The sequence below is a fragment of the Chanodichthys erythropterus genome, chromosome 6 (assembly GCF_024489055.1).
Source record: "Chanodichthys erythropterus isolate Z2021 chromosome 6, ASM2448905v1, whole genome shotgun sequence".
Classification (NCBI taxonomy): domain Eukaryota; kingdom Metazoa; phylum Chordata; class Actinopteri; order Cypriniformes; family Xenocyprididae; genus Chanodichthys; species Chanodichthys erythropterus.
Genome location: NC_090226.1, coordinates 18,563,033 through 18,582,612, shown reverse-complemented (window position 1 = coordinate 18,582,612; position 19,580 = coordinate 18,563,033). Strand labels below are relative to the sequence as shown.

The following is a 19,580-nucleotide window of genomic DNA, read 5'->3' as shown; positions in this document are numbered from 1 at the left end:
TGTCTATAATCACTCTTGCAGCAGTACTTTGGTCGGTCAGTATGGCAAGCCGTTTTGACTTTTATTCATTCTCAGGATATGAATTCTTGATATCAACAATTCAGTTTTCACTAGTTAAAATGCTAATTCTTGATATCAGGAATTACATTTCTACTAGTAAAAATGTTCATTCTTGATATCAACAATGATGTCATCACTCACAGAAATATGTATTCTTGATATCAACATTTGAATTTCCACTAGTAAAAACTAGAATTCTTGATATCTGTAATTGTATTTTCACTAGTGAAATGTCACCATAGCTGCCATTCAAATTCAATTGTTGATATGAAGAATTGATTTCTTAGTTGAAATTCCAATTTCACATATTCGAAATACAATTCGTACTAGTAAAAATCTAGTTGAAATGTCAGTTCTTGATATCAACAATTGAATTGCTACTAGTAACAATGTTAATTTTTGATATCAATAATTTGATTTTCAATAGTGGCAATGTTAGTTTCTGATATCATGTGATTGTTACTAGTAAGAAAGCCATTTTAGATATCTGAAATTATATTAATATCAGAAAAAAATTTTCAGATATCAAAAATGAACAAATTAAATTGTTGATATCAAGAACTGACATTTCAACTAGTGACAAATGAATTCTTGATATCAAAAATTTGCATTTTACTAGTAGCAATGTAATTATTGATATCAAAATTTACAATTTTTACTAGTAAGAATTGTATTTCTGATATGTGAAATTGGAATTTCAACTAGTAAGAAATCAATTCTTGATATCAACAACTGAATTTGAATGGCAGCCTATGGTGACATTTCACTAGTGAAAATACAATTACAGATATCAAGAATTTAGTTTTTACTAGTGGAAATTCAAATGTTGATATCAAGAATTAACATTGTTACTAGTGGAAATGTAATTCCTGATATCAACAACTGAACTGCTGATATCAAGAATTCATATCCTGAGATGTGAATAAAAGTCAAAACGGCTTGCCATAGGCAGCACTGCATCAAGCCGAACACGCCTATTAACTTCCCCTCCCTCTTGCAGCAACAACTCTTCTCTTCTCTGATGATGTGTTTACTGTGTGAGGGCGGGACAACCCACTCACATGACATCACAGCAATAGCAAACCACAACCATCCAATCAATTACAAATTGACAAAATCAAGTCCTTCCCTACAGACTTTAAAGTATAAATATAATTTATGTGAAAATACAGAGATGACGCACGTAAATTTGGGAGAAAAATATAATATATATACCTCACTAGCTGTCCCCATGGAGAACAAAGGGCTGATGGCAGGTGTAGTAAATACACGACTGAAGGTTTTGCAAGGTGCCATCACACAATTACAATGCATTTTGGGCTAATTTCCTTGACAATCCATGAAAAATGCACTTTTGTTCAATAAAAGCAGCACAGCAGTAGCAAAAAAAAAAACCCTGAGTGGTTTAGGATTGCTTTGTGCTTTGATAGATAACTGTTGAGACTAAAGTAAAGTTAAGAAACAACAGTGAACCCTGCTAACCACAAAATCCACAAATCATTCTCTACCTAACTTACATTCAATTCAGAAAGCCAGGCTGTTTTGTTTCATATTTCTTGTAAATATAAAACATCGCTTAAAGGGATAGTTCACCCAAAAATGAAAATTCGGTCATAATTTACTCTCCCTCAAGTTGTTCCAAACCTGAATCATTTTATTTTTGTTCTGCTGAACACAAAAGATGTTCTGAATGCTTGTAACCAAGCAGATCTCACCCCCCATTGACTATATAAAAAATACTATGGTAGATCTGCTTGGTTACAAACATTCTTCAGAATATCTTCTTTTATGTTCCAAAAAGAAGACTGAAAAGAATTACTGAATTTTCATTTTTGGGTGAACTATCCCTTTAACAATTTACTTGAGATGAATGGATTGTGTTGTTATTGTGTCCTCACTAGAGCAATTAACATAATAACAAACCATTATCACAGTCAGATTACAATTAATTGACTGGACTGGGTATCTATTGTTACCAATCCTTTAAAGTCATCATGCTCAAAATGATAGATCACAAAAGGACTCCTCTATTGATTACTAAGCATTTGAGGATCAATATCCACTTCTGTACTCAGTCTAGCTTTATAATTCTCATCAAATTTCATGCTCAAAATGCATGAGGAACACAATTGACCTGGCAATGTAACATCTTGGCTCAATACTAGTTTCAGGTGGCATTGTATGAGAAAAAAACTGATAAGAACTAACAAAAACTGCAGAAAGATCAATTAATTTAAGTGGATTGAAAGCACAAGAGTAGTATAATAAATAACTACACACAAAAAAGCAAGTTAAAGAAGTGAATGCAGTTTAGAAATAAATCCAAAGAGGTACAGAAAGCACAATATATGTTTTTATTGAAATTCTGGTATTGTGTTTTACGCATTTTTTGTATAGTTATCTTATTGGAGTTTAGCTCTGCCAAAAACTTTTTACTATTTTTTTTTTCCCTCTCATGATCTCTTTAACATTGAATTGATTTTCTTTGTAACAAAAATTAAGCACATGAGTACATGTATATAAAAGACAAAAAAAAAAAAAAAAACTACAGTCCAACAACAAGATTCCTGTGCCCATCAATATTAATTACAGGTAATACTTTTAAGGACCTGCCTTGACCGTGTGTTTTCTTTTTTTTCCTAACAACAGAAAACGAGAGTTATAAATTCTTGACTAAATGTACAATTGTTAATATCCATGGGCACAAGGAGCACCTTGAACAGAAGGCAAAGGGGACTGCATATAGTGCTGCAGGACTGGCCAGTTGTTCCTGTAGATCTTCTTGCTTGGTTGCTAACTAATAAACTCTTTCCCCTTTGCTCTGTGGAGAATTTAAAACCTTTGAATGTTTTTGTCCGCAAGAACCAAAGCAACACCAATCTCTGATGGGTATTAGGAATGTAGACAAGCATCCTCAGAACTAGAACAGAAAAACATACATAAAAAGAGTTGACATTTTCCATTCTTCTAAACATGTCCGTAAAAAGATATACATGCAAAATCTTAAACATACGTTCTTGAGGAACTCCTCTGCGACAATTCGGGCCCGGGCGTTCACCGACAGCTTCATCTCGCTGATCTCCTTGTCGATCTCCTCCATGAAATGGATGACAAAGTCCACCAGCTTGTGTTTATACATCTGCTCTGTGTGGAAGTTGGTGATGAGGAAGCTGATGTCATAGCCCTAAAAAGCCCAAAAGAGGAAATAAGAAAACAGGGGTTAGTTTATGTGCGTCACATACACATTATTTAACATTTCAGAAAATGATTCCATAATTTACATAAATAACCTGATATGAAGCATATATTATGCAGTCCCAAAGTCCTACATGACTCAAAACACCAAAAACACCTGCATGCTTTGTTTAATAAATTACTTGTTCGTTCTTCACAACAGATCTCACCTCAACAGGTTTCCTCCGCAGGATGAAGAAGTTCTCAGCTCGCATCATCATGAACCTCATAAATTTATGGCACAGGATCTTCTCAATCTCATCGGCCTAAGAAGACCATGAATATCTTTAGAAGATGATGGCTAGAAAAGGACTGACATCACTAAATCTGTCTTCAGCAGTTCATCTTCGTACCTGTTTGACAGCAATGCTGACTCTCACTGAGTTTATAGACCCCTCGATCAGGACCTTCTCCTTGTCATTGCGGCTTATGACCACCGGCTGCAACAGAAGCTCTTTGCTGCTCCTGTATTGAAAGACATACATTGCATACATTTATCAGTTTGAAAATACATCATATATAAAGGGAGAATGTGGGGTTTATGAGTGACTTCCTCACCTAACCTCCACCTCAGGTTTGTTGTGTCGCTCCACAACCTGAGAGGAGAAGTTCTCCAGACACAGGGCTGCTTGAAGAGTGGCGCGCACCGCATTCAGGTAGGGTCGCAATGTTGCCGTCTACATATAAAAAAATAGAATATTTAATTAAAGTCGGCATTAAATGGAAGTTGCAATCATATTTTCTTCGCTACTGTAACACAATTCTGAATGAAACTGCTTCTCAAACAAGAAAAAAAGTAGGGCAGGACTTTTGTCCATCGGGAATAGATTGGATTGTTGTGATTTGGTATTGCTGTGATGTCATTTGAGTGACAGGTTGCCCCGCCCTCGCGCCAATTAACACGTCACCAGAGTGGGAGGGGAAGTGATTTTGATTAAAGATTATGAGGGCACATGAATTAAAAAACAATAATAATGATGAGGTGCACGGATAACTAATTTAAAATAAGTACTGAAATATTACTTAAATTGAATTTAAGATTTAATGGTAACACTTTTATAACCACACCGACTTTAAAGGCGTGTTATATTAAATATTAACACATAGAAACGTGATTGTCGGTGGGTGGAAGAGCTGGTTTGTGCTTGGCCATTCCGTTCAGCTCGAATCAGACATTTAGGTGCTGAAGTGTCAATCACCTGCCTGAACATCACTTATTAACAACTAACGGTTGTTCTAAATAAATTCAACACATGCCATTTACCGATTATTGTATCTATGCAGTGTAACGTGCATTTCAAATAGTGCATTTATTGTTTTGATTCTGCCAAAAGAGGCTTTGACTGCAAAATCACTGATGTTAGCCAGCTAGCATAAATCAACACAGACTAACATCACTCGATCAAATACACCAAAAAAATCACTGCTGTGATTAAATGCAAATGTTTTACGGAAAGGCTGTTTATTGGGTAATTTGACTGCTAGTGTTAGAACAAAAAACAATCATAGCAACTTTCTAGAAATGTAAATCTCTTACCATTTTATATGAGGTCTGTGGAGGAAGACGGAAGTCCGCACGCCACGCCTAGAGATTCTCAAACACGCCTCCATTGCGTTCTCACACTCCCGTAATATACCTATTAGACGTGCAGATCAGTTTAATTATTATACGCTCATGATTTAAATGCATTCACAAACGAGTGAATGCTGAATGATTAAAGGCATTTTCATACATATACAAGCTTTTTCGTTTCTATTTTAAAAAATGCTGAAATTTAGAGAAGACTATATAAACACCAAACGCCCGTGCACTTTTCACATCTATTCTAATATTTACGGTTAAGCCCAGTAGCAATCTTACCTTGATTCGCTTTTTCTTCCTTATATGGCAAATAACACGACAGGTCACATACATTACAGTCAAAAGAGCGTTTGTCTAAAAATATTACTGTGCTGAAATAAACATTATCACTTTTGTGGTTTGAAACCGCGCGTGAGTCTCTAAAAAGAAATAATCTTTATTTACAGTGTTTGGACGCGCTTCATTCAGGAATGTACCATTCCATGCGCTGGCGCTGTTATGTTGTGGACATTAACTGACAAGTGGAAGTATTTATCTGATCTTGTGTAATGATTTTGCAGATAGTTCATACAAATGAGTTTAGATGTGTTCATAAAACACATGTTGATCGTAGTAAAGTACCTGTAATACACATTCTTGTTATTAAGATTTAATCGGCGAACGTTCTCCCACCGTGCTGAGATAATGGTTTAGTCAGCAATGGATGCCCCTTTATCGAAGGTAAACAATGATATTTTATGAATAAATGCTTTGTACGAGTTCAGGTTGTCCTCCTGTTTTGACTTTTAACATATTTATAAATTGACGTTATAAGGTTTTTTATTGCAACCACTGTGCATATTTATTGATAAATGTTACAGCTGGTTCCCTGTGGTTTGAACAGCATGCAGCTGAATTAGCATGTAGCCGTTAGCTTACAGTGGCTGCTCATGATCTCACACTGCTCACATATAAGGTGCATAACAGAGTGAGAGAGAATACAGAGGTGCAATACATTCAAGATTGGCATTGTCACAGATAAAACCTTATGAATAACATCTACAGAAGTCCATCTCTAGCATTAACTCTCTGTGTAAATGTTTACTAGCAACCATGCCATTACCACCTAAACAAAATTATTTACAGTCTGTGTTGCTCATTTATAGTAAGGACTTAATCAAACCCATTTTGGATACCTCACACAACCCTGACTTTATTTATACACAGATATAGGTTTCTATTAATGAGAAGATGAGTGAACTGAAGGACTGCCCACCTCTGAAGTACTATGACTTCAAACCTGTGGACCATGTGAAAGTGTGTCCACGCTATACTGCAGTACTCAGCCGCTCAGAAGATGATGGCATTGGCATTGAAGAGCTGGACACGCTTCAGCTGGAGCTGGAAACACTCCTGTCCTCTGCGAGCCGACGTCTCAGAGCGCTGGAAGAACAGAGACAGGTGAAAAGTAATGTTTTTCTATTTGTCTTTCTCCCACCTACTGCTCATGTCTAAAGTTATTTATGTTTTCTCTCTGAAACAGATTCTTACAGACTGGCAGGACAAAAAAGGGGACAAAAGATTTTTGAAATTAGGTAAGGATCCAGATCTCGCAGCATCTTCTCGTCATTCCAAGCCCAAAAAACAGAAGCTTGATGGAAAAGGAAGTCATGGTCCCGGACCTGGGCCAGGTAGACCGAAGTCTAAAAACATACAGACCAAGGTTCAGGACTTTGAATTTGAAGTGGACCCCCAAGATATACCCCGCAATCCTAAAAATGATGCTCCCAACAGGTTTGTTGATACTTAATATTATGTTTGTGTTGTCTATAATGTAAATTTATATGAATTTAAACCAGATTTAGGATACAGATCAGATTTTTGCCTACAGAAACACGAGGTATTAAATTAAATCAGTTATCAATTCTTTCTCATTTAATTATTTTATTTCAGAGTAGAAATATTAAGTTATCAGTATCCATTTAAAGATTTTTATCAGATCATTTAAATGCAAATTCAAGACTGAACTTGAATTCAGGAAGGATGCATTAAATTGATCAAAAGTGACAGAAAAGACATTTATGATGTTTCAAAGATTCCTCTCTTCTGAATAAATGCTGTTCTTTTGAACTTTCTATTCATTAAAGAACCCTGAGAAAAAAAAAAACATGGTTTCCACAAACGTACTAATAGATATATAAAATACATTAATAATAAAATCATTAATATTATTAAGCAGCACATGATAAGAAATGTTTCTTGAGCAGCAATTCAGCATATTAGAATGATTCCTGAAGGATCGTGTGACACTGAAGACTGAAGTAATGATGCTGAAAATTCAGCTTTGCATCACAAAAATAAATTACATTTTTAAATATATTGAAATGGAAAATGGCTATTTTAAATTGTAATAACATGTCGCAATATTACTGATTTTAATGTGTTTTTGATCAAATAAATTCAGCCTTGGTGAGCAAAAAGTATCTTTCAAAAGCATTTTTAAAAATCTTAGCAATCCCAAACTATTGAAAGGTTGTGTATATTCTTTATGTGTGTAAAACAGATTCTGGGCCTCGGTGGAGCCATACTGTGCAGACATTACAAATGAAGAGATCAGAGTTCTGGAAGAGCTGCTCAAACCCCCTGAAGATGAAGCTGAGTACTACAAGGTAAAGATCTTTTACAGTTCAGTTCCTGCTTTGCATTATGGCAACTTTCTCTTTCATTTCCTTCAGCTGATTCTATATTCAGGGAAATGCCTGTTAAATGGATTTTTTGTTGATTGTTCACTTCTGAGACCTGACGGGGTTTTCCTTTCAGATCCCAGCTCTTGGAAAGCACTATTCCCAACGCTGGGCTCAAGAAGACCTGTTGGAGGAGCAAAGAGAGGGAGCCAGAGCCAATGACAAGAAGAAAAGCATGATGGGTCCTCTTTCTGAATTGGATGCTAAAGGTAACTGTGACAATAAAGAGGTATCTTGATTCTGGTTTGCAGCACTGAATTTTTTGCATGTGTTTCTTTTATCCTCTACTCCTCTGGTTAGATGTAGATGCCCTACTGAAGAAATCAGAGTCTCAGCATGAGCCTCCTGACGATGGCTGTCCCTTTGGCCCTCTTACTCAGCGTCTTCTACAAGCGCTTGTTGAGGTCAGTGACTCCTCATTTGCTAAAATAAGTCATTATATTGTGCAACATTTAGTCAACTTTGTAGCAGCTCAGTTTATATCAGTGTGTAAATGTTTTAGTCGAATCCTTCTTTATGCATGTAGGAGAACATCATATCTCCTATGGAGGATTCCCCTATTCCAGACATTCCAGGGAAGGATGATGGGGCCGGTACGTCACCTCGTAGTCAGGGTAAAGCCTTCAGGTAAAAACATAAATAACATTAAAAAACTTTTAAAAACAGTTGTTTTAACACTTATTGACACTTTAAACTATTTTGTTGTGCTTTGACTAACTGTTTTTGAATACAAGAACACACCTTATGCAAACAGAAACGTGTCCAATCAGGGTCAGGTGAACCAGTATAATTATATTAGGGCCAGTTAAAGGGATAGTTCACCCAAAAATGAAAATTATCCCATGATTTACTCATCCTCAAGTAATCCTAGGTGTATATGACTATCTTCTTTCAGACAAACACAATCAGAGTTATATTTAAAAATATCCTGGCTCTTCCAAGCTTTAGCAAGTATTAAACTAGTTGTTCAGCCAACCAAACAACCAACTAGTTTTAAAAATTGTATTCTTTCATTGACTTTGACCAAAGTCCCTTTAAGACAAGTAATTTCTTTGAAACGCCTCTCGGGCATCCAAGTGCAGCTTCTATCAGTTTGAATGGGGAAACATAAAATTCTCTAAAGCTGTTTGCCAAGCTTTCGATTAAATTTCATATTTGAAATCACCAATGAAATCTAACAACAGCTCTCTCATAAATTTTGTTTCCAAACGCTCAAATCATTACAAAAAACGGTATTTTTCAGGTTGGATCAGCTAATGCACATGCGCAGTCCTAAATGCGCTTATCTTGTGCCTCATTTCGGAGGCACGCATCTGACTGTTTCTATAGGAACTGGAGCTTCTAACGGCCGCTGCAGTGACGCGATGATTTTATCAATCAACGATTGGCTCTTATTTAGTAGGCGGGACTTATTTCGCCATATTGCGCATTGCTCTTTCTCCCATTCATAATAATACGAGTGACTCGTCTTATGTTAGTCTATAGTCTTTGCTTTGACATTTAAACTGGATATTCATTGATGGGAAAAAAATTTAGATTTTGGGAATTGATCGAATTGATTTTCTTATTCTGTTTTCCCCAGTGTGCCTCACACACGCTCTCTGGAGGCTCGTATAAGAGAGGAGCTGGTGTCTCAGGGGCTGCTGGACTCTGATGAGAGGCAAGGTGTCGGAGGAGAATCTGAAGACGAGGTGCTGGCTGAGCTGCAGAAAAGACAAGCTGAACTCAAAGCTCTGACTGCCCATAACCGCTCGCGCAAGCAGGAACTGCTCAAGTGAGTCTCACCGAAAGATCCAGATCAAGACTGACGTCAGCACAAGATGAAGTCTGGCTCACGAAAATAAGCATGTAATCTTTCTAAGAGTTAGAGGGAGCAGTCCGATATGACAAGTTATGATTTTCTTTTCCATAGTTTTAGTCAGATGACAACTTTGAGAACTGTATTGAAGCAGCCAGCTGTGTATTTCAGATGTACCCATATTGTAAATGAGAATTAGTAGTATGGGTTTTTTCCCCATATGCATTGTGAAACACAAGGCTTATATTTTTCTTTTCACCACGTTAATGCAGGTTGGCACGGGAAGAGATGCGAAAACAGGAGCTTCGTCAGCGGGTCCGTGTGGCTGATAACGAGGTCATGGAGGCCTTCCGTCGCATCATGGCAGCCAGGCAAAAGAAACGCACTCCAACAAAAAAAGAGAAAGATCAGGCGTGGAAAGCTTTAAAAGAGAGAGAAAGTATTCTCAAACTCTTAGATGGATAAATATGACCGGCAGCTATAATGTGATGTTTTCTTTCATATGTTTGTTGGCTATGGACACTTCATTCAGACAACTTGAAGAACATGTAAATGAACATTGAATATAATTGTTCATATGTTATGACTACTCTCTACCCAAAATAAGACCTGACATGGCTAGTTGTGATAAATAAAGGTGTTTGACACTATGGATTTCAAGTGCCACTGACTTGAAATTGTTGATGCCAGAAGTAGGGCTGGGCGATGTATCGAATGCTTTTGTCACGCGCATAAGTAAAGCCGGTTCCCTGATTACCGCTAAATCGCCATCACCTGCTCTCAAATGAAGCGGCATTTAATAGACAGAGCCGTAGTTCACTGATAAGACACGCAATATCGCGTTCAATATCGATATGTATCGCCGTCGATATTGAACGCGATATTGCGTGTCTTATCAGTGAACTACGGCTCTGTCTATTAAATGCCGCTTCATTTGAAAGCAGGTGATGGCGATTTAGCGGTAATCAGGGAACCGGCTTTACTGAAGAAATGCACGTGACAAAAGCATTCGATACATCGCCCAGCCCTAGCCAGAAGTATGGCACCTTGAGTTTACCATTTATTTTTTGTCTTTCTGTACAGTTCCAAATGCAACTGATTACCAGAATGGTTTGATATTGTGAAATCGACAGTTCTCCCAAGAATGGAAATTTTGTTGTCATTTCATGTCGTTCTAAACCTGTACAACTTTATTTCTATCTAAAAAACATTTTTGGTGACAATTGACTTTCATTGTATGGACACGAACACTGAGACATTTCTCAAAATATATATATATTTTTTTTTTGTGTTCCTCAGAAGAAATAAAGTCATACAGGTTTGGAACGACATGAAGGTGAGTAAATTATGATGGAATCGTCATTTTTGGTTGAACTATCTCTTTAAATCTGTTGTCATAGTGTTGATAGTATTTTGTAACTACACGGGATAGAGAAAGAACACGTTATTTTTGAGTTTTTATGAGTATAAGCTTGTATAAAGGTATTGTAAGTGGACATATCAGCGTTTGTAAATTCATGCTTATGTTGTCGTTTATTTCAGTTCATGTTGAATTTAGTCGTATGTATCAGACATTTTGTAAACTACTTTTGAACATTGCTGTTGCATGTATGTTTGTTTTTGAAAATAAAAACGAAATTTTGATTAATAGACCAGTGTTTGTATCGGGTTTATATAACCAATTCTCTATTCTGTATGCAAAGCAGTGATTTGAAGAGTTATGAGTGGTTGTCCTGACAGAGGGCGCTATTTCGTGTTTACGCACAGTAATACACACTTGTTCGTGTTCAGTGAACATCAACATCGTTGCTCTTTCTGCTTTTACATCCTTTACTTCAAAATAAGGACTTGTTATTGACGGGTGAGAATGTACTTTACCTTCTAACCTTATGTTAGTAGTCCCTATTATTTGTTAATGCATCTGTATCGTGTTTGCCAGTTTATGAAGGCGGTAAACTCTAACGTTAGGTGTGCAGAAACCGTTGCATGCAACTAACGTTAGCAGTCTAGCCGAAACTTTAAAAAAAAAAAAAAAGCTTTCAGGTGAAGTCTTGAGGTAAAATTAAACGGCGTTCATCCTTTTAAGCAGTTAAAGTACGTATTTTTAGAGTAAAGTGAGGTAATGTTAACGGTGATGTTACTGCAGTTTGAACGGCCTGAAAGCTACTGCTTCACGAACGAATCGTTCTCGTAAGTCGGATCTTCTCAATGAAATGGTTGAATGAATTGGAGTGAAATATGTCCGAGAGGCTGTCGAGTCAACAAATCATTAAATCATGTTCGTAGAAGAGAATTAAGGAACTTCATAGCCAATAAGACAAGAGACGATTCCCTGTGGGATGTCAGAAACCGCGCGATGACGGTGTACGTAACTTAAAGGGATAGTTCACCCAAAAATAAAAATTCTGTCATCATTTACTAACCCTCAGGTTGTTCCATATCTGTATGAATTTATTTGTTCTGTTGAACACAAAGGAAGATATTTTGAAGAATGTGAGAAACTGAACAGTTCTGGGGCACCATTGACTTCCATAGTATTTTTTTTTCCTACTATGGAAGTCAATGATGCCCCAAAGCTACAGAAGAGGATTAGGGCCAAGTAATAATAAAAAAAATAAAACCATCTCGAGATTAAAGTTGTTAAATTTCGAGAAAAAAGTCGAAATAAAATGTTGAGAATAAACTCATTAAATTACGAGAAAAAACTCGTTACATTTCAAGAAAAAAGTCGAGATAAAATGTTGAGAATAAAGTAATTAAATTAGGAGAAAAAAGTTGTTAAATTACGAGAACAAATTCGTTAATTTATGAGAAAAAATGTTAAATTTCGAGAAAAAAAGTCAAGATAAAATGTTGAGAATTAACTCATTAAATTATGAGAATAAAGTCATTAATTTAACGATTTTTTTCTCATAATTTAATGACTTTATTCTCAACATTTTATCTCGACTTTTTTCTCAAAATTTAACGTCATTTTTCTCATAATTTAACAAACTTGTTCTCGTAATTTAACAATTTTTTTCTCATAATTTAATGACTTTATTCTCAACATTTTATCTTGACTTTTTTCTCGTAATTTAACGAGTTTATTCTCAATTTTATCTCAACTTTTTTCTCGAAATTTAACAAGTTTTTTCTTGTAATTTAATGAGTTTATTCTCAACATTTTATCTCGACTTTTTTCTCAAAATTTATCAACTTTAATCTCGAGATGTTTTTTTTTTTTATTATTATTTGCCTGGCCCTAATCCTCTTCCTTACAAAGCAGCCTGGTTACAAACATTCTTCAAAATATCATCCTTTGTGTTCAACAGAACAAAGAAATTCATACAGGTTTGGAACAACCTGAGGGTTAGTAAATGATGACAGAATTTTAATTTTTGGGTGAACTATCCCATTAATGACGTAAAAGGAACAGTTTACTAATACTTCTTTACTAACAGTTCTTTGAAACGAACCAAACCAAACAAATCAAATGAAATACTGAAATAAACACAAGAAATAATAATAAAAGAGAACAAAAAGGAAAAAAAGAAAGAACCTATACAAATAGGCTATATTAGCATTTTGGTAAGCTAATAGCATATGTTGTGTATTGTAAAACAATATTGTATCAGGTACTTAAAAAGAGTAAAAGTAGGTTTTCTGTGTTGCCCATTTACATTTGTGGATAAAGAATTTTTTAATATATTGAAAAATATAAAATACTTTTTTATATGAGTTGCATGTAGTGTGTATTCTTTTTAACAAAGAAATGGCAAATCACACCCCAGGTCTAATATGTGGTGATGTCACACAGGTTTGGCATGTGCCAGGATGTGCGGGAGAACGGCTTGCACTCTTGCGCCGCATGAGCTCAGTCGTGCGTCGCGGTATCGAGACCGAACAGGACAACGACACAGACCCCGGTGGAAGGATGGAGACACCGACAAATACCGTCCCTCATACAACAAGAGTCCTCAATCCTTCAGTCCTGTGCTGCTGTCCAACAGACACTTCAACAAGGCATGTCAAAACATATACACACACATTTTGTCACTGAAGAACAGCTCTTAAATAAACCGCTTTCAATAGGATGCCCCTGTAGATGAGTGTGTGTTGGCAGCGATGCGCTGGGGTCTCGTCCCAGCATGGTTCAAAGAGAATGACCCCAATAAGATGCAGTACAACACCTCTAACTGTCGCAGTGAGAGCCTGCTAGAAAAGAAGTCTTACAAGGTACATAAGACATCCTCATAAAATGTCACTGGCCGAGTGAAACAGTGCCCGCCTGCCCACTTTTTCAGCTTTGCTGTTTCTGGAAGCATTTTTCCATTCATTTTCCCCTTAGGGATTTTAGAAAAATCTTTGTTAAAGCTTAATAAGCCATGAACCAAGACAACCAGCTATTGTAATGTTATGAGATGAATCCAAAAATTACAAATTTTGATTTGAAGCAAAAAAGTATTTGAAAATCGGACAAAAAATAAATGTATCAGACTGTACTTAACAGCTTTAGTGAGGGAAAGAACTAATATAGCATGAAGCATTGTGAACTGCATGATCAATTTATAAAGATGGAGAAATATAAAACTGCTCATTTAATGTGAATTATACACTTAAATATTTGTAAATATGTGCATATTTTGCAATAATTCATTAAAGGTGCAATATGTAATATTTTTGCAGTAAAATATCCTAAAACCACTAGGCCAGTGTTATATATTTTGTACTTACAATATCCCAAATGTTTGCAACTATTTGTAAATAGTGAGAAAATTGCGATTTTAACCAAGGCTCCGGGACGTGTGAGGAGTCGCCTGTCAATTGCGTCATACCCGCATTAACCCTCGGTTTTATTTTGTAGAAACCATGAAAACACCAAAGACGCTTTAATATATTACATGTTTTAATAGAAAAGGGAACAACTGTTTTGATATATTCATAGACAGAAAACTAATGATTGTTATATAGCTCAACACGTTTAGACTTATTGTTTAAATCAATTTTCTAGATTTTTTTCGAGTACCATGCTTTACCATGCCTCAGAGAAAAACACTATTTTGTCAAGTAGCTAACATAGCATAATCAGATGCAGCTTCATTTTAATACATATTTTAATACAACAGTAATACATAATTTTCTCCATCATACAATACGTTTTAAAATTAATTGCATGCCATTTATCAACACAAGACATCCAGCATTTAATATGATGTTCTAAAATCGATCTGTCTTACTGCAGTGTGCAACAAGTGTCTCACAGCAGCCGCCGAGCGAACACACAGAGTAACGTTATAATGTTTTCAACACACTCAAATGTATCTAATAATAAACAGAGCTGTGTTACCTCATACTCATGACTGAAAAAGCAAAAGCGCCGCCGGCGACTGTGACATAATAAAAGTTCTGCCGCTCACAACGTATGTTGCGCAATTGCTCCAGTGGCCTCGTTCAGCTCCTACAACACTCAGTCCTGCTCTGCTTCATACTACAGTAACGTTAATAATCTCATCCATGAACATGAGTTCTTCCCGACCCCAATTCCTATTCTTTTGCACCATCTGTTGAGATGGAGACCACATGTCCAAAGATTTCGCTCTAAAACTTGGCGTCATCAAGCTATGCCTTTGTTTTGAATAGGATTCTAGCGACCATTACATATTGTACCTTCAACTTAAAATATATTTTATATTATATAAAAACAATATATTTTAAGTTAATTAATTATTCATTGCAAAATATGCACACATTTACAAATATTTAAAGATGCCCTAGAATCAAAAATTGAACTTATATTGGCATAGTTGAATAACAAGAGTTCAGTACATGGAAAAGACATACATTGAGTTTCAAACTCCATTGTTTCCTCCTTCTTGTGTAAATCTCATTTGTTTAAAAGACCTCTGGAAAACAGGCAAATCTTAACATAACATTGAATGTTACATAACAGTTGGGATCATTAATATGTACGCCCCCAATATTTGCATATGCCAGCTCATGTTCAAGGCATTAGACAAGGGCAGGCAGTATTAACGTCTGTATCTGTGCACAGCTGAATCATCAGACTAGATAAGCAAGAAAGAACAATAGAGAAAAATGGCAGATGGAGCAATAATAACTGACATGATCCATGATATCATGATATTTTTTGTGATATTTGTAAATTGTCTTTCTAAATGTTTTGTTAGCATGTTGCTAATGTACTGTTAAATGTGGTTAAACTTAACATTGTTTCTTACTGTATTCACGGAGATAAGAGAGCCGTCTGTATAATTCATAAACACATCTTCATTCTTTATAAATCTCTCCAACAGTGTGTAATGTTAGCTTTAGCCACGAAGCACCATCACACTCATTCAGAAACATCCAAATAAATACTTTACTCACATGATCCGGATCATGCATGCAGTATGCATGACGAACATCTTGTAAAGATCCATTTGAGGGTTATATTAGCTGTGTGAGCTTTGTAAATGCACTGTATTATAGTCGAGAGCTCGGGGGGGCAGGGAGTGCGAGATTTAAAGGGGCCGCAGCCTGAATCAGTAAAATAGTTAATGATGCCCCAAAATAGGCAGTTAAAAAAATGTATTTAAAAAATCTATGGGGTATTTTGAGCTGAAACTTCACAGACACATTCAGGGGACGCCTTAGACTTATATTACATCTTGTGAAAGAACGTTCTAGGGCAGTGGTTCCCAACCACATTCCTGGAGTACCCCCAAGACTGCACATTTTGCATGTCTCCTTGATCAAGCACACCTGAATCAAGTCATCAATTCATTAGCAGAGACTCCAAGACCAGAAATGGGTGTGTCAGACAAAGGAGACATGGAAAATGTGCAGAGTTGGGGGTACTCCAGGAATGTGGTTGGGAACCACTGTTCTAGGGCACCTTTAAGTATTTTGAGACCATAGTGAGAATGTCTCGATTATGTCATTTGTGGTGCTTCATGGGAGAAGGCAGAGCTAAAGAGCTCTTTTGGCACGCTTTGGTTTTTCAACTCTCTGATTGGTGTAATTTTTTTTTGTACAGCATCATGGATAATGTAGTTTTTCATAATGAATTCCGCTGTTAAACAATTGTTTTAAAAAAAATTACATGGGCTGATGACTTCAACAAAAGGAAATATAATCGATTAACAACCTTGTATAGTTCACAGTACGTCTGTCTTTAAAGGTTTATAAGTTATTGTTAAAAATACATTTCCTTATGGAGAAAATTAATATAGAGTGTAACTGACAGGTTCTGGAGGTAAAAACTACATTACCTATGATTCTGCAGAGAAATCTCCATCAATCAGGAACTGTCTCAAGCAAATCACAGCAAAAGTTCAGTAAAATATTTCTTATTTTTATTGAATATGTATGCATTAAATTGATCAAAAGTGACAGTAAAGACTTTTATAATGTCACAAAAAGATTGTATCACAAGAATAAATTACATTTTATGATATATTATAAATGAAAACAGTTGTTTTAAATTGAAATAATATTTCACAATATTACTGTTTTACTGTATTTTTGATCAAATAAATATGGTCTTAGTGGGCATAAGAAAAATGGGAAAATACTTCCAGAACCAAGGCTGCTGAAAAAGTGAGCGGGCACTGTTGCACCCTATTATTTATTAAACATAAAATATCTACTAATATGCTGTGGACAGACAAATGATTTGTTGCTGGAAACTTATTGTACAGGATCCTCTTCTGAAAGGCCAGCGCTGTGTCATTCTAGCTGATGGCTTCTACGAATGGAGGCGACTGGAGAAAGAGAAACAGCCTTTCTTCATATATTTCCCACAAAGCCAAGGAGGACAAGTGCCCAGTCAACAAAGTACACAGCAACTGAAATGTGACCAAAGTTTGGACCAGGGCGAGGTTAGCCCAAGTTTAAAACTGCATTTGTTCACTTATGCCAGTCTTACTCATCTGTTTATTCCCCCACTTGTCTACAGAGCGATCAAGATGACAGTGACTGGGCCGGGTGGCGACTGCTGACAATAGCAGGTCTCTTTGACTCCTGGACTCCTCCTTGTGGTGGAGAGGCGTTGTACACTTACACTGTTATTACTGTAGATGCCGCTGCAAATCTTCAAAGCATCCATGACAGGTTGAGCAATAAATATGACTCTTTTCACGTCACATACTTTTAATGAGTCTAAATTAACCTCAAATTAATGTGTTTTGCAACAGGATGCCGGCTGTGTTGGACGGAGAGGATGAGGTAAGACGATGGTTGGACTTTGGAGAAGTGAAGTCACTGGAAGCCATGAAATTACTTCAGCCGAAATCCTCTCTGACCTTTCACCCTGTCTCGTCACTGGTCAACAATTCCCGCAACAACTCCCCAGAGTGTCTGCAGCCTGTAGACCCCACGATTAAGAAGGTGAAACTTTTGACCCGTTTAATACAAAACAAAAAACAAAAAAACACTTTTCACACTAGTTTATTTAAAACATAATACATAATTGAAGAATTTCAATTTAGTAATTTTTTTTTTTTTTCTGAAAGTCCCACCACATCTCAAATGATGGTTACTATAATTCTGTGATGGAAATTATATATATATTTTTTTACATTTTTTGGAATGAAATCAAAATCTTTTGTCTTAATGTACACAAATGAAATATATTCTTTTTTTGTGCTAAATTTGACAAATGAGTTGTACGTTTTGAAAAATATTTAGTATTGAAATGTTTTATCTATTCAACTTTATTTAGATTAAAATTTTTCATATACATACACTGTACTGTTCAAAAGTTTGAAAAAAAGTAAAAAAAAAAAAGGCTTTTCTGCTCACCAAGGCTGCATTTATTTGAAATAAAGTAAAAGTAGTAATGTTGTGAATCATTATTACAATTTAAAATAATTGTTTTCTATTTGAATATATTTTAAATGTTATTTATTTCTGTGATGACAAAGCTGAATTTTCAGCAGCCATTACTCCAGTCGTCTTTATACTTTGATATATAGAAAGTTCAAATGAACATCATTTATTTAAAATAAAAATGTTTTGCAACATTATGAATGTCTTTACTGTCACTATACTACAAATTTAATGTGTTCTTGCTAAATAAAAGTATTAATTTATTTTAAAAAAATCTTACTGACCCAAACTTTTGAACAGTAATGTGCAGTAGTTCATATTTTTATGATGGATTTTAATAGTTTAAGGTTTATTGTCTCAGAGAAGGGTAAAACAATATCTACACATTACAGACATTTAAAACATGGCAAAAATAAATGAAGACATAGTAAAAACATTATGACGGTGAAATCTATTAGATGAAACTAAAATCAACCAATGGGACATAAGTGCCAAAAGTTCAAAAAACACCCTTGTGATATTGCTCAGTAACTGTTAATGATGACAGTATTTGAGAAAAACAGAATGCCCTAAAGAGAGCAATCAAAATCTTTGACGTGGGAATGCAATCTGCTACATATATAGTACATGTAGAGATGCATGTATGTGTCATATCTTAGATATTCCTATTGATTCAAAACTGACTTTCCGCATTGTCCAGACCGTTCAACCTACAGCCAGCAGTAAAATGATGATGAGCTGGCTGAAAACTGCCTCACCCACTAAGAGGAAGAATACAGATGAAGATACATCAGCTAAAGGACCTGAAGAAAAGCTTGAAGCAGTGAAGCAGACCAAGCCAGCTGGGACTCTCCAGCAATGGCTGCTGGGAACCAGTTCCAACAAGAAACCAAGGACTTGAAAACAGAACTACAGTGTACTTCCTTACATACTGTAGACATCCCATCTTTTCAAAATGAACAAACTGACTAGTTTAAAGATTTAAAATGCCTTAAAATGATAAGTATCCATTTTGCCAAGTATTCATTGTGTAGATGTGTTCCTTTTTCATGATTTTATATGACAGAAATAAACATTTCACATTTAATAGTTGATTTGTGGACACATTTCATTTGTTCATTTCAAATAGTTCCAGTTGATATCACTTCTCCAAAACACTCCACAACCCATTTACTCAACAACTTAATTTTATTTCCATTATTACTTTGAAATACATTTATCTTGAACAATGTATGCTGTGCATTTTGTTTCATTAAATGTCATGAACAATTCAGTTTTCCCCCAATGTTGTCTAGTTGTGTTTATTTGTATATAATGCAACAAAGATCATAATAATTACAATAATAATGAACAGACAGGAAAATATCCAAGT

At 35.6% G+C, this 19,580-nt stretch overlaps 3 protein-coding genes across 3 annotated transcripts; 2 read left to right on the top strand and 1 right to left on the bottom strand.

Annotated features, from left to right (window-relative positions):
- Positions 1 to 2,539: 2,539 nt before the first annotated feature.
- Positions 2,540 to 4,908, bottom strand: arpc4l (actin related protein 2/3 complex, subunit 4, like). Its single transcript, XM_067388343.1, has 6 exons — positions 4,832 to 4,908; positions 3,853 to 3,971; positions 3,648 to 3,759; positions 3,465 to 3,560; positions 3,074 to 3,244; positions 2,540 to 2,980 (listed from the first exon to the last, which is right to left on the bottom strand). The coding sequence occupies exons 1-6, from the start codon at positions 4,832 to 4,834 to the stop codon at positions 2,975 to 2,977; spliced, it is 507 nt and encodes a 168-aa protein (XP_067244444.1). The 5' UTR covers positions 4,835 to 4,908; the 3' UTR covers positions 2,540 to 2,974.
- A 280-nt stretch (positions 4,909 to 5,188) lies between these two features.
- On the top strand, positions 5,189 to 10,165 carry tada3l (transcriptional adaptor 3 (NGG1 homolog, yeast)-like). Its single transcript, XM_067387352.1, has 9 exons — positions 5,189 to 5,596; positions 6,083 to 6,316; positions 6,399 to 6,649; positions 7,419 to 7,524; positions 7,676 to 7,808; positions 7,900 to 8,003; positions 8,126 to 8,226; positions 9,182 to 9,373; positions 9,670 to 10,165. The coding sequence occupies exons 2-9, from the start codon at positions 6,107 to 6,109 to the stop codon at positions 9,860 to 9,862; spliced, it is 1,290 nt and encodes a 429-aa protein (XP_067243453.1). The 5' UTR covers positions 5,189 to 5,596; positions 6,083 to 6,106; the 3' UTR covers positions 9,863 to 10,165.
- Positions 10,166 to 11,143: 978 nt separating this feature from the next.
- Positions 11,144 to 19,479, top strand: hmces (5-hydroxymethylcytosine binding, ES cell specific). The gene is made up of 7 exons (XM_067388341.1): positions 11,144 to 11,258; positions 13,197 to 13,402; positions 13,472 to 13,615; positions 17,080 to 17,259; positions 17,337 to 17,491; positions 17,575 to 17,767; positions 18,909 to 19,479. Exons 2-7 carry the CDS (start codon positions 13,214 to 13,216, stop codon positions 19,107 to 19,109), a joined length of 1,062 nt encoding a protein of 353 aa, XP_067244442.1. The 5' UTR covers positions 11,144 to 11,258; positions 13,197 to 13,213; the 3' UTR covers positions 19,110 to 19,479.
- Positions 19,480 to 19,580: the final 101 nt, after the last annotated feature.

Bases quoted from the DNA above. Each gene is read 5' to 3' on its own strand.
- tada3l (XM_067387352.1), top strand. From the start codon at position 6,107: ATGAGTGAACTGAAGGACTGCCCACCTCTGAAGTACTATGACTTCAAA. The intron at 6,650-7,418 runs GTTTGTTGATAC...TGTGTAAAACAG, and splicing joins AAAAATGATGCTCCCAACAG to ATTCTGGGCCTCGGTGGAGC. The intron at 8,227-9,181 runs GTAAAAACATAA...TGTTTTCCCCAG, and splicing joins AGTCAGGGTAAAGCCTTCAG to TGTGCCTCACACACGCTCTC.
- hmces (XM_067388341.1), top strand. From the start codon at position 13,214: ATGTGCGGGAGAACGGCTTGCACTCTTGCGCCGCATGAGCTCAGTCGT. The intron at 13,403-13,471 runs GCATGTCAAAAC...CGCTTTCAATAG, and splicing joins CCAACAGACACTTCAACAAG to GATGCCCCTGTAGATGAGTG. The intron at 17,260-17,336 runs GTTAGCCCAAGT...ACTTGTCTACAG, and splicing joins AAAGTTTGGACCAGGGCGAG to AGCGATCAAGATGACAGTGA.
- arpc4l (XM_067388343.1), bottom strand. The intron at 3,760-3,852 runs GTGAGGAAGTCA...CTTTCAATACAG, and splicing joins AAACCTGAGGTGGAGGTTAG to GAGCAGCAAAGAGCTTCTGT. The intron at 3,561-3,647 runs GTACGAAGATGA...TGGTCTTCTTAG, and splicing joins TCAGCATTGCTGTCAAACAG to GCCGATGAGATTGAGAAGAT.